The sequence below is a fragment of the Siniperca chuatsi genome, linkage group LG17 (genome assembly GCF_020085105.1).
Source record: "Siniperca chuatsi isolate FFG_IHB_CAS linkage group LG17, ASM2008510v1, whole genome shotgun sequence".
Taxonomy (NCBI): domain Eukaryota; kingdom Metazoa; phylum Chordata; class Actinopteri; order Centrarchiformes; family Sinipercidae; genus Siniperca; species Siniperca chuatsi.
In genome coordinates this window covers 25,777,785-25,792,825 of record NC_058058.1, presented here as the reverse complement: position 1 = coordinate 25,792,825, position 15,041 = coordinate 25,777,785, and the positions used below count along the sequence as shown (strand labels likewise).

Here is a 15,041-nt window from a genome sequence, read left to right as displayed (position 1 = left end):
AGTGTATTTGTAACAGGAAACAGTGTATTTGTTGGGGACTATTTTCAGCAGCAGAGTAATCCATATTTGGTGCTCTAGTGAGTGTTTGGGGTAGCAGGACGGTGTGTGTGGGATAGATCAAAATATAATACAGTGTGTGTGTTCATGGTAATGAAGGAACATGTGACCCAGTGCAATGGTGCGGCTCATTGATGTGTTTTTAATAGTTTTTGGACAGCAGTGGAGCTCTATGGCTCAGAGGAAGAAGATATATCAGGCTCTGATACACACACAGTACTTGTTAGTAGGATACATTCATTGTTGGTTCAGCTCTGTCCATGCGACTTGTTAACCGTCCACTGTATCTGTTACTATATGCCTTAAAGGAAAGCAGATCTTAGCTGAATATCATTTTGAGCTAATATGTTTTTTTGTCATTTATATAGAAATTGATTTATAAGAAATAAGATTTTTCAAGAACCATTTGTGATATTTTATTCAGATTAGGTTTGGTGAAAATAAGACATTTTGATAAATATATCTTGCTAAAATAATTTATCCATACTGAAAGTAGCTGATTTCTATTTAGTGTTCACGGAATGTGTCCATTGGATGTATTGATGCAACAAGCTTCAACCTCAAATGCAATGATAATGACCTGGGCAAAATGTGATGATGTTGATTGTGCTGTTTTACCTTACACTGGCGTAGACTAGTGTTAATTATGACTAATAATTATTTTCACTATTGATTAGAATGCTGATCTTTTCATTGATTATTTGTTTAGTCTATAAAATACCAGAAAATACTGAAAAATGTCAATTTTTCCCAAAGACCAAGTTTATACACAGTATTCAGATTGAGTTCAGTTTACTATCATAGAAGACTTTAAATAAACCAGCAAATGTTTACTTTTGATAAGCTGAAACTAGTGAATTTTTAGCATTTTTGCTTGAAAAAATTACTTTAAACAATCAGTCAATTAACAAAATTGTTGTTGATTATTTGTCTGGCAATCGACTAATCGCTTCCGCTCTGGTGTAAATATAGACATACAGCTAGGTGACTAATGAATGGAAAACCAACATAAAGTGTTTAAGTTATTAAGGTGTTGTTCCACCACAAGTCTCCAGAACAGTTTCAGTGCTCATAGATTCTGTGTGTGGAACTATAGTGGAGAGACGATGAAGATGAAATATATTCCTTCATTTAGTGTTTTGATGATGGTGGTGGAGAGTGCTGTCTAACACGTTGCTCCAAAATCTTCCATAGGTGTTCAATTGGGTTGAGATCTGGTGACTATGAAGGCCATAGCATAGGATGCACATAATTTTCATACTCATAAAACCATTCAGTGACCATTGTGTCCTGAATCGAAGAATCTGATTTCATTATGTTTCTTCACTCATTTATTCATATTTTTCTTTTAATTTGTCACGTCTCATTTGTATTATTGGGTATGTAGACAGCTATAGATAGATGATTAGTAGGAAAGTGCTGCCAAGTTGAAAATGTGAGCCATCAGTGTGCTGTCAGAATAACAGATGGCTTGTTCATTTATGTGAGGTGCTCATCACTTTTCTTTTCATCCCATGGGAAAACAACCCATGGGAAGCCCCCTGCTTTACCTTTATTGTATGTCGTCGTACACGTATGATTTCGTATTGGCACTGCTGGATGCATCCACACCTAGTTGGTTAGCCTTTGTTGAAGGCAAGTAAACAGTTCTTTTCATTAAATCTCAATACAGTTAAAAGTACTTCTCTTGGTTCAGTCAGCTCTACCTTGCCCCTTCTTTTTTTTTCATGCCAAGCTCGTCATTTCTGACAAGGATAATCTTTCCTACAGGGATTATGAAGTTGTCCTGTAGTCATCACTTTTTGTCAGCTTAGCTCATATTAGCCAGCAACCCGTGGCTTAATGGTATGAGCTTTGTATCTCAGTTCAAAAGGAACACCGAAGATTTGTGCCACGATTCAGCCATAAGTCCGTTAAACCAGAATGGTGGTCGTTCACAACCCCCAGGTCCACGGTTCAAAGCCCAATCAGTGAAGATGAAGCGCCCCACTGTTGACAGAGGTATTCCAGTTATACCTTTCTTTAAGAAAATAAATGTTGAGTGGAGCTATATTGGAGCTAGCAGGACTTAGTCTCCTGCCCTTGCCACATACTGTGGAGGAAAATGGAGGTAGAAATAGGCAGTAGTTATGTTCACATCTTGAGTAGTTAGATTCTATTCTAGATTTTAAGTAGTTCTTCCGTTTTGAAGGTCAGGACAATGTCCAGCTGTGGCTTAATTGCGCCAGTGGAATAATCAACAGCTTGATTGGTGTATCCTGCCTTGAGTTGATCTCAAGAAGAAACTAGTGGCCTTTAAAAACTAAAAATATATCTCACCAGCCTCTGAAGAGCAGAGTTCAAAATTAGTGATTCACCATGACACACAGCAAATGGTCTCTCATCAGAAAAGGACATGCACCCACCAAACAAAGTGTAGAGCTGAATAAACAACTCTGTCTGCCCCAGTGTTTGCTTTTGATAGGCTGCCCGACTCCCCAGTGTGGCACACAGTGACAGGCATGCAGAACATTGAGCTTTTGATTTGTGAGTCTTTCCCATTGCTCAAAAAGCCCAAAGGCTGGTTGACTGAATTAGGAGTTAGAGTGTTATCTCCCCAATGGAGGCAGAGTACTGATTGCTGCCCTCATTGGTAGTGAAGAGCACGTCTTCCTGGTGTAATAGCTGCCATAGAAACCACATCAGCCAAGTAATTGTTTAGGCAACCTCAGAAAATGAAGAGGACAACATTAAAATTATTTTGCTTGGCTTCTTCTTGCTTCAATTTGTGGTGCTACAGTGTCACAGTAGATTGATGGCTTTGGACCAGAGCAGAATACAGTTGAATACAGGACATACGTCATAGCAATGCTAGTATGTCTCCAGATGCTGATTGGTTTCAGTTTTGTCCCTATAGTTCATAGTAGCTGGCCAAGAAAAGCTATCAGAGCATCAAATGACAACATCATTCCTTTTGTACTGTTGGTTTTAAGCACAAAGGCAGAAGCCACAAATCCAGGATTGTCCAATGGAGACTAATTTTACCTTCTCGTTGCTATGTGTTGTTACTTCTGTTGGTAGTGAATGGCAAAACAAACCTATGGCAGAGCAAGTCCATGCAGTCATCTCTTCCCATTCAGTTTTGATGATTGATTATGTCATCCAATTGAAGAATGACAACACTCAAGACAGCGGAATGACTTCCAGAAAGAGGAAGACCTGCAGTTGAATAGTTATAGTTTTTCACTGTGGCAAATATTGTACTTGCTACATGCAAGAACCTAGTTCTTATTTTTATAGATTTAGAGCTTAGATCTGGAATGCAGCGACGTAGCTAAAAAGAAGTCTGACGGGACAAGAAAGGCTAGCAGACAGACGATCAGACAGGTTGTAAACAAACTTCCAGTTTTGAAAGGGACAGCTCGCCCCAAAATCAAAAATACATATTTTTCCTCTTACCTGTAGTGGTATTTATCCATCTAGATTGTTTTGGTGTGAGTTGCTGAGTTTTGGAGATATCGGCCATAGAGATGTCTGCCTTCTAGCTTGTTGTGAGCAGTTTCATGTACAGTGGTGTGAAAAAGTGTTTGCCACCTTCCTGATTTCTTTTTTTTTTTGCATGTTTGTCACACTTAAATGTTTCAGATCATCAAACAAATTTAAATATTAGTCAAAGATAACACAAGTAAACACAAAATGCAGTTTTTAAATGAAGGTTGTTATTATTAAGGGAAAACAAAATCCAAACCTACATGGCCCTCTGTGAAAAAGTGATTTCCCCCTAAACCTAATAACTGGTTGGGCCACCCTTAGCAGCAACAACTGCAATCAAGCGTTTGTGATAACTTGCAAAGAGTCTTTTACAGCGCTGTGGAGGAATTTTGGCCCACTCATCTTTGCAGAATTGTTGTAATTCAGCCACATTGGAGGGTTTTCGAGCATGAACTGCCTTTTTAAGGTCATGCCACAGCATCTCAATAAGATTCAGGTCAGGACTTTGACTAGGCCACTCCAAATTCTTCATTTTTATAATTTTGATATTCTAGTTTAACCGTTGGTTTGTTCACAACATTCTTTCCCTGTCAAACTTAATTTTAGCCATATAATTTTGTACACTGATCTCAGCAATTAACTTGGTGAGCACAATGCCAAGTTGCCAAGCAATTCAAGTACATACATTTTACATACAGACATTTTCTGCAAACTAAATGTGTCATCCAAGCTCAGATGTATTCAGTTTTTCATTAATCTATTTAGTGATTTAAGGACTGTTTTATTCTTACAATGGGACAAACAAGGGCTTTCATTTTGCATATGGCTTGCTTTACATTTATTTGACTTAAAATACTTTTCAAAAATGCAGAGGGAATCAGGGCCAAGGAAATCAATATGGGAAATGTAGAATCCAGTGTTTTAGGAGCCTGTGTTGTTTTAAATCTGACCATTCTTTTTTTAATCCAATCTCTTGTAAATCCTGCAACTTTACAAATGTGCAATACTAAATAAATGGCTTAGCCCTTTAATTACTGCAAATTGCATTTTAAGGTCCAGTGTGTAGGATTCAGTGGCATCAATTGGTGAAATTGCAGTTTGCAACTGTCTGAATACCCCTCACATCACCCTCCCTGTCCAAGCATGTAGGAGAAACTACAGTGGCCGCAAAACTCGCGAAAAACGCAAACGGCCCTATCAAGAGCCAGTGTTTGGTTTGTCTGTTCTGGGCTACTGTAGAAACATGGCGGTGCAACATGGTAACCTCCGTGGAAAGGTACCCCTTCCCTCTATAAATAAAAACGGCTCAATCTAAGGTAATGAAAACACAACAATTCTTATTTTCAGGTGATTAAATGAGGTTATATATATATATATAATATTCCATTTCCGCCAATTGCTCCTCCTAAATGTTACACACTGGACCTTTAAATGCTGCAGCATAAATGGAATGATTATAAAATTATTTTGAAAAGGATTAAACACTAGTACATGTAATTAAACTTTACAGAATAAAAAGATAAACAGTAAATAAGAAGTTATTTTTTTGTGTTTCTAGGATGTTACGGTGTGGATGGCGAGAGTGACTCGATCATGAGCTCTGCCTCAGAGAATTCGACAGAGCCTTGGTTCTGTGACGCCTGTAAGAACGGAGTGACTCCCAGCTGTGAGTTGTGCCCCAACCAGGATGGCATCTTCAAAGAAACGGACGCCGGGAGGTGGGATACAGTAGCACATTGACCCGGTGGTCAGCTGCCATTTACGAGAGGCAGCGACTGGAACGTGTTCAGATACAAATCACACCTGATGACCTTAGCTGGTTGAAATGCTGCAATATATATATAACTGTATCTAAATTGTACATATATTCAGTAGTGGAGAGAAGAGGAAGTTGGATTAAGGAGTAGAGACAGAGAGAACTGGCAGAGGAGTGTGAGAAGGGGATGGAGGGAAGAGAAGAGAGATAGAGGAAGAAAAGGAGTGAGAGAAAAGAGTGCGTTATGTGAAGCGTGGAGACTTCAGCCACGTTATCACTGATAGTGCTCCTCAGCCAGGCTGCAGGCGAATTTACTACTTCACTAGAGCATGAAAAACACAGCAAATTAAACTGTGAAGCTGTTGCTTGCTAGAGATGGATATCTTTATATTGGACTTTGGATTCTCTTCCCTAAAGTCCGCATTTGAAATTGTGTCACACCAAACTGTAGCTAGAGTCTGGGGCTACATAAATCTATGAATCCATTTCTTTTTGAAGTGTCTGAGCAACTCACTGCGGCCAATTTCATGATATTAAGTTTCTTATTGTCTGCAGTAATTCACTACACTAAATGCAAAAATAACCACAGCCATAGATTTTAATCAATTTGATGGCGTTCCTTGAAATCAGTGACCAGATATCAATACATTTTAAATGTCACTTACTTTACATCTTGAAACATTTTCAGGTCATGATTTTAATACTGATGTGTTGTTTGTTCTGTTTCTCTTCAACAAACCAGTTTATCAGCCAATTTGATTTTCTTCCTCTTCGTTTTCAGATGGGTGCATGTGGTTTGTGCACTTTATGTTCCCGGAGTAGCATTTGGAGACATAGATAAACTACGACCAGTAACGCTCACAGAGATGAATTATTCAAAATATGGGGCCAAGGCAAGTACTCTTTTTATTTATTGATGCAGTTTGGATTGTTTGTTCATTTTGATTTAGGTTTTACTGACATGTTTAACGTCCTGCATGAGCGACTTTTTAGATGTTCTTTTTGATTAGTGTATCCTGAATGTATATCCAAATATATTGGTTATGTTTCATCATTATTCCTGCTAAGTTATTGCCCACTAGAACTAGAAAATGCAAAATTTTCTGAAGGAAATTTATGATGCTCACTTCTGCTGAAAACACTTTCACTTTCAAGCATTTTAAACTTTTCAAAGAATGTTTTAAAATGTTAATTCTTGAAACTGAAGCACTTAAGGAGTTAAAGCACTGAAAGGGTTTGAAGTGTCAGTTGAAGTGTAAGGATTAAAAGGAGCTGAAATGTAATCACTGAACACAGATGAACTCTTGTTTGAAGAATGAGATGAAGTCGAACTGTCAGGTGTAGAGTAAAAGATGAAAGTAGTTGAAATGTCAGTGTTAGAGCAGCAAGCAGTTGAATTGTCAGTTCAGGTGTAAGCAATGACAACAGTTGAACTGTCCTTTTTAAGAAGTGATGAAAGCCTTTGAAATGTCAGTTGAAGTGCAATCGCTGGAGATAGCTGTGATTGTGCTTCAGGTGTCATAAACTGTTGAAATGTCAGTTGATATCCAAGCACTGACAGCAATAGATACTGTATGTCAGTAGAATTGTAATAGGTGAAAGTTGTAGTCATAACTGTGAGTTAAACTCACACTGTTGAAATGCCCATTGAAGTGAAAGCATTGCGAGCAGTTAACAGTGAGATGTTGAGTAGTGACATCTTAAAAATCCTGCAGGAGCTATGTCTTAGACATTTATTGATTAGTGTATCAAAGTACACAAAGTTGCTCTAATTTACACTAACCAGTTATTCCAGCTTACTTATTTCGGTGGGAGGTGGGGTTCAGTTCACTGAGCTGAAAGTCAGGATTGTCTTTCCAGGTAATGACTTCAAACTATTCATCCATCCATTAGCTATACCCGCTTACACTTTAGAGGGTCGCGGGGGGCTGGAGCCTATCCCAGCTGACATTGGGCAAGAGGCAGGGTATACCCTGGACAGGTCGCCAGTCAATCACGGGGCTGACACATAGAGACGGACAACCATTCACGCTCAATTTCACACCTACGGGCAATTTAGAGTCACCAATTAACCTAACCTGCATGTTTTGGACTATGGAAGGAAACGGGAGCACCCGGAGAAAGACAATGCTAACCACTGCACCACTGTGCCATGACTTCAAAGAAGAAAACGCAAAATTTAATAAAGACAAAATTTAGGTGGTCTCAATTCTGCTACAAAATTGCACTGTAAACATTTGAAACTTTTGTAAGACTGTAAACAGGTTAAAATGTTTTAAATTTATTGCTTGTGAGATGCTGTAATAGAGTTGAAGCTGTAGCACGTAGGAAGGTAAGGTGTCAGTTGAAGCACTGAAATGATAAAAGTCAAATGCAAGCTTTGAATGAGGTTGGGGTGTCAGTTGAAGGTTAAGTCTCAGGTAAAATGAAAGTGCTAAAAACAGTTGAACTTCTAATTGAAGTGTAACCACTGAAAGCAGTTCAACTCTAAAGTACCAGATGAAAAGCGTACTTTAGATGTGTAAGAATTGAAACCTGTTGAATTGTCAGTTGACATCTAAACACTGGAAGTAGTTGAAGTGTCATTTCAGGTATAAGAAGTGAAAATAGTTAAACTGTCATTTTAAGAAGTGATGAAAACCCTTGAAATATCAGTTGAAGTGCAAGCGCTGGAGATAGTTGTGTTTTGCCTTTTAAGTGTCACAAATAGTGTCAGTTGATATGCATGTATTGACAGCAGATTATATGTCAGTAAGCGTAATAGCTAAAAGTAGTAATAGTAGTAAATGTCAGTTGTAGAGGAAAAGTCTTTCATTCTATGTTGTGAAAGCAGTTGAAATGTCAGTTGAACTGAAAGCATTGACAGCAATTGACAGTGACAGTTTTTGGCACTTTGAATGTCAGTAAAACTACCTTTTAAAGTCTGGCTCTTAGGGAGAACAGAGCACACATTTTAACATTTTATCCATCCTGTTTTCACACTTAACACATTCTGTGGTGTAGCTAAAGGTGATGTCTTCAGTGACTCATAAGAGAAAATGCGTTGTTTTGGAGCGGATGTCTTGACACCATTGGAAAACTCACATGTGGCACACGTCTGCAGCCACCCGTGTGGTGATGTGCTAACAGAAACCAGTGTTCACTTTCTCTATGTTGCAGCTACAACTTGAAGTGTCCCTGTTGTATTCTGTTGCCTTTAGGAGTGCAGTTTCTGTGAGGACGTCCGCTTTGCCAGGACCGGTGTCTGCATCAGCTGTGATGCAGGAATGTGTCGCTCCTATTTCCATGTCACCTGTGCACAGAGGGAGGGACTCCTGTCTGAGGCTGCTGCAGAGGAGGTAAGGGAAAAAACCCCCGGATATTTAAACCACAATGGCCGATTGCTTAATTACTTCACTTTTCTAAGGGGGGAAAAATCCCAATGTTAGGCCATGCTGCTAGGCAGCTGTTTAAATGGCATACCGAAGTGCAGCTATATTCAAATAGTTTAGGTTTTATGGCTTAAACAAAAAAACACCAAACACAAGGAAAGACCAACCTTGTGAGCGTTATCCCACAGCTTATCTGTGTTCTGCTCACATAGGACGTTCAAGGTGAAATACTTGTAACGATCTGCTTTCACTACCACAGGAGGTTTTGTCTCATGTTAAGGGATGGGTATCGTTAGGTTGTTTATCGATACTACTACTCTTATTGGTTCTTTTTCATTACTAAATTATTGCTTTTTAAAAAATGTATTTAAAAAAATTAATAAATTCAAAATAGAATTAGATTTATTAATATAACTAAATGTTGTTTCTAGAGCAGCAACAGTAAAGTTTACAACAACAAAGTCACTATATAAACTCAATATCTCACTGGAAGCAAATCTAAAATGGCAGTAAAATAAATCATATTCCTGACATCCAAATACTGAGTAAAGTTTAGAAAGAATGAAGAACTCAGATATCAGTCGGTATCAGTTCTTCCTCCTGTCCTCTGTCCTCCCCCCTCTGCTGCTGCTGTGACTCACTGCCTGCAGGTGAGTTACTGCAGGCAGTGGGAGGAGGAGCTGGTTTGTCTCAGCCAGCAGTGCGTTTACAAGAATTGGCCAAATTTTAAGATACATGGCAAACTTAGGTAAACAGTTAGACTACATATAGACAGCTTTTGTTTTAGTTTGTTTGTATCAATTCGCTATTAGCTGAGCTAGCATGCTGTGCTTGTGTAAAACATAGCGGCAGTGGATGAGAGCAGATTAAAATATCACTTTCCACATGTTTACATGTTTATGCTTGTTGAACAGGTGTATTGATAAAGTATTGGCTTTTAACTCGCAAAGGTTTTTATTGCACTTACAGTAACAAGCGTCGTCAACTCAAGTAATCTCCACTAGGGCTGGGTTTGAAAAATTGATTTTCTGATTCAAATCGATCTTCATTTGAATGATCCGATATTGATTAAAAAAATCCGAGATCGATCTTTTAATATATGCCTTTTCGTTAGGGCTTGTGTCCATATAGCCTAGCATTTTTTTTTTTTCTGGCATGCTTTCACGTGTTGTACTGCTGGCTTGATGAACTCTTTCTCTGAACTAAATACAGCACAGATGCCCTGAATGTAAGGAGAAGGAAGTTCACAAACAGTGCGTATAAATGTTGACACATAACCACATGGTATTAAAGCGTGAATAATACTAAAATTCTACAACATATTATGCTAACTTACATGTATGTAGGTTTTGTGAGTCGAGTGAAAATCTGCCATTCAGGTATACAGGTTCCCGGGCGCACCTGACTGACTGAGCAGTCAATCTATGTCTAATCTTTTTTTCTTTTAATGCAGAAATAACAGTACAACATTTAGAAATGCAATACTTGTTTATTAAGGGACATTATTTCAATCTTAAATGTCAAATTATTTTTCTTAATAGCTATATATTTACAAAAAAAACTAATATAATGTTTGGGGAAACACTGGGGCGTCTGAGTGGAAATATCAGCTCTGTTATAGGTGATTTAAAGGGTCGCTTCTTGATGTCAACATTAATATTTTTAATAATGCACCAGGTTAGAGGGTTCCTTGTACAATTTACAGCATTAGTTCTCTGAGAATCTCTTTCATATCCAAGAAAAATTGGTATTGTTACTAAAATATCCGTAACTGAATCAATATTTAATCGAATCGGGACCTTGTGAATTGGAATCGAATCGATTCGGGAAATCAGTGGCGATACCTAGCTCTAATCTCCGCTGCCTCTCTGCTCTGCTGTTCTGTGTGTGTGGGCTTGTTTTACTATATTTGTGGGGTCCAAAAAAATGTTGCTCAGGGTGCTCAGTGCTCAGCCCTCACAAAGAGAGAAGGTTGCAGGCTGCAGTGTGATAATAAATTACACCAATGTTTTTGACAGCGAGGTTTCTTTTGCTTATTTCTATGATTTCAACACAGATTTATTGTTCACAATGTAGCATTGTCAGGGGAAAAAATAGGGTGTGTCCCCTGGACACGTCGATAGTTTACTGAGTTTACTGCGTCCTTTCGGATTTTAATGTGTCAGAGACACCGGATGCGTACTTGGCAACATCACTGCTCTATGCCTGAGTCCTGTCCTGTGGTCGACTAACTGAAAACGATCTGACTTGTTGGATATCTTTAATTAGCAAGACACAAAGATTCAGTTCATGTTTATGTCAATGCCACTATCTGTGACTAACACATACATCAAATAAAATCCAGTCTATCTCTGAAAAAAGTAAATGTATTCCCCTTTAATATGTCATAGAGCAACCACATAATCCAGAGCAGAAATCATAGTTGTATGATATGAATCAGTTATGAATATTAATCAGTACAATTAATACATTTATTATATATTATATACTAACTATGTACAAAATTTGGCCCTCAGCTTCATTATTTTACAGAATGACTTGTTTTTTTTTATAAGAACTGGAGTATTAATAATCACAGTGCATTCTCCTTACACCATGCCACCATACATCCCCTACTTCTGCACAGTATAAGCATCCAGAAAAGTGCCCACTGCAAGCCACTTAATCCAGTCAATTGCACAAAAAGCCTTCTAGCAACAAGTCAAAATGCTGATGGCATCCACTGCAACAAGTTAGGCTTAAATGATTCCAGAAGGCCATCAGCTGGAAAAACTGCTTCTTGTCAAATTTATTTCCTGTGACATAGTGAGGAATGGAGGGCACTGGGTTGTAAAATGTCACTGTAGTAAAAGCTGTAAAAGGTAATGTTCCCATTCTTTACTAATTATTACAACTGTTAATACATGCATGTGTTTTTGTTTCCTCAGGATATTGCTGATCCATTTTTTGCATACTGCAAACAGCATGCTGACCGCTTTGACAGGAAGTGGAAAAGGAAGAATTATCTGGCCTTACAGTCTTACTGTAAGGTCTCTCTGCAGGAGAGAGAGAAACAGCTTACTCCTGAAGCTCAAGTAAGGATCACTCATTCATATCAGCTGCAGCAGCTGTTAAACATGTGCATGTGTGTTTGTACCTCTATCCAAGTGCCCATGGGATTTTGCAAGGAGAAGACAATAAGGAGAATATTCCTTCTGCTTCTTCAGTGGAGTGGTGAAGATTAGGTCTGGGGTTACAATTAGGATTAGGTTACGGACATGAATAAGGTTTATATGAGTTGCAGTTGTTAGTCATAAATAGTGATATATTTTTTTCAGTACAATTCAGTATAAATGAATAAATGACATAAATACATGAATAACAAATAGCATAAATAACCAAATAGAATAATCATCAGGTTTATTTATTAGCCATATTATGTCCATATGAAGCAGCAGGATGCCATATTTGCCATAATGTTAGTTGCAGTAGCTAATTAAGAAACAGACGAGGCTCATTGTGTGGTTTGAACCTGAACTTATATCGACGTGGTCAAAAAGTGGACACATCAGTAGCTGCTTGTTTTATATATCTATATATGATTTCGTTTTTATTTTATTTGATCTTTTTTCCATTACCAGTCTAATTACAGTGTACTGTAGGGGAGTCGTTCACCAGGCCGCTAACTTTATGTCAAGTTATATAAAGTTGAGCAGAGGTTGCATGAAAATACAAAAACTAATTTTCGGCATGTAAACACCTGAGGGTGGAAACCAGCAACATTTAACAACTGATTCAGGAAAAAAACTGCCACTGTTTATGGACCCATTACTGCTCAACATGGTGCTGGGTCCTAGGTGGCAACATCACTTCAGGACAGCAGTACAATACACACAAACACACACACAAAACCAGGCCTTATCCTCCAACATCAGTGTTGGACCTCACTAATGCTCTATGAGAGCAAATCCCTGCAGCCAGGTTCCAACATCTGGAAAGCTTGAGCCCAGAAGAGTGGAGGCTGTCATAGCAGCACATTAATGCCCATAGGTTTAGAATAACATGTTCAACTATCATATATGGAAGTAATGTTCAGGTGCCAATATAGTGTATCAGAAAACACATGAATCTTTTAAAAGTCTGCTGTTTGTTCCCTTTTTATGCTTGATTTAATTTGGCACACAAATTATGTGAAAGTCATTGGCAACTCGCTGATGGTTCACTAACATTAAAATGTGGGAACATGTGCAGGCCCGAATCACTACTCGCCTGCAGCAGTACAGGGCAAAAGCAGAGCTGTCCAGGAACACTCGGCCTCAGGCGTGGGTTCCCCGGGAGAAGCTGCCGCGACCTCTGACCTCCAGTGCCTCAGCCATTAGGAAGCTGATGAGGAAGGCGGAGCTGATGGGCATCAGCACCGACATTTTCCCTGTGGACACATCTGATGCCAACGCCAGCATGGACGGACGCAGGAAACACAAGCAGCCTGCCCTCACGGCAGACTTTGTCAACTACTACCTGGGTGAGGAAACTTATATTTGTTACGGCATAACAAAAAATTAACTCTCAACCCATGTCTTTCCAGATACTATTGATCTGATCTAAGTTTTAGAATCAGCTGAGAACCTTTAACCATTTTCCTGCCATTCCTTCTTTACCCATTATTCTTTTGCAGCAGTGGGTAGAGACACCTCCATGTATGAAACTATGGGGAGGGAGTGAAATTGATGCTTGAGATGTCCATAAATAAACAAGCATTAATAGCCTACGAACCCACAGGGGTCATTAGTAGAGAAAAAAAATGGCGTGGAAATCCATGTGCACAGACTATATATGTGTATATATAAATATATACTAAAGGGGAATGCCAAGTCTGTTTACAGGTGTTAGGGAGTACTACTGCATATTACCTACTTATGCGTTGTATAAAGCTTTTTATGGCTCACTTCTAATGTATACCTTGCCTTGCCTTAAATAAAGAGTGCATTCGCCAACAGCAGAGGAAATTATTACATTTTCATGACACTAGCAGCATTGTTTTCCCTTTCCATTCGTCTTCAGAGCCGCCTGAGGAAGAGCACTGAGCTTAAAACGTGATGCTTATCTGTGTGTTTGCTAATAGCTACTCTTATGGTTGTCTTCTGCTCCATGCGATATGCAATTAATGCATCAGTGAAATTTTATAGTAAGAAGCTTCTGTATTTTTCGATCCAAAGTGCAGGAATCTGGTGTCATGATTGTAATTTTAACTAAGCTAAAAGGGTTTTAGCATTTATCTCCATTCTGTATGTCTTTAACTGTTGGATAGGGTGGTTAAGCTATTTTGTGAATGCTGTGTAAAGGCATTTTCAAATAAATAATTGTAATGCCAGATGTGTGAGATGCCACTCCAGTAACCTTGAGAGCATACTCCATTAGGCTGCAGCAGAGGGCCTATCTGCCATCAGTACACTCTCTCATGTGCATTTTCCTGTATATAGATTGGGATCGTGCTATTGATTGTTGTCCCATTGATATTCAGAGCGGAACATGCGAATGATCCAGATCCAGGACAACATCTCTGAACAGAAGAACTTAAAAGACAAGCTGGAGAGCGAGCAAGAAAAACTGCATGTGGAGTACAACAAGGTGAGCAGCACAATCCAAACCCACGGAAAAATGGGTCATGTCTGGGGACGGGCCGGGTCATGAAATGTACAAGTGAGTGCTCTAACACATTTGTGCTAACATTCTAATATTACATTATGATAAGTAAGATTATTAGGCAGTAATACAAACACAAGTAATTAGACTAACAACAGATCACATTAAGATAAAATGACCACCTCAGAGTAAAACACCTGGTGTAGCTAGGCCATTTGTGATTTGTAGAAGTAGGCTACAGCCACCATTTTCATTCAACAATCAAGCAAAAGAAAATTTCTCTCTTGTCTTATTGGTAGATTATGTTTCAGGTAGTGATGCACCGATTGTGAAATATTGGGCCGATACCGATGTTTAAAATAACTATTTGCTGATACAGATGTTTTTTTTGTTGTTGATTTTGTTTTTATTTATTTCCCGTTTTGTGCCAGCCATTCAGCCCTTGATTAAACTGTCTTTGAATGAGCATAAATTCAATCATACAAATCTATGAAACAACCTGTAATATAACCTTCTTTCACATGAAAAAGATTCTTCTTTTGAAAAATAACTGCTTCAAAAGCCTTTTTAGCCTGCTATACAACAAATACAAATAACCAACACAAAATTTAGCAAGTGCAGATTTGATGCGACACACATGAACATTGGCCACTGCCACCGGTGAATGGGCTGATAGCAGTCAGCAAGGCGAATATCAGCCACCGATGTTCGGCCGATATATCGTGCATCATGTTTCACTCTTATTGTTTTTAGTTATTTATTTT

At 38.6% G+C, this 15,041-nt stretch overlaps 1 protein-coding gene across 3 annotated transcripts in view; it reads left to right on the top strand.

The window, feature by feature from the left end:
- Positions 1-15,041, top strand: part of phf14 (PHD finger protein 14) — a 112,860-nt gene that overhangs the window by 16,152 nt on the left and 81,667 nt on the right. For all 3 annotated transcript variants that reach the window (XM_044171054.1, XM_044171056.1, XM_044171055.1), the window contains exons 5-10: positions 5,087-5,246; positions 6,066-6,177; positions 8,485-8,622; positions 11,583-11,729; positions 12,886-13,156; positions 14,156-14,262. In XM_044171054.1, coding sequence (XP_044026989.1) covers positions 5,087-5,246; positions 6,066-6,177; positions 8,485-8,622; positions 11,583-11,729; positions 12,886-13,156; positions 14,156-14,262 — 935 coding nt within the window. The remainder of the gene's footprint in view (positions 1-5,086; positions 5,247-6,065; positions 6,178-8,484; positions 8,623-11,582; positions 11,730-12,885; positions 13,157-14,155; positions 14,263-15,041) is intronic.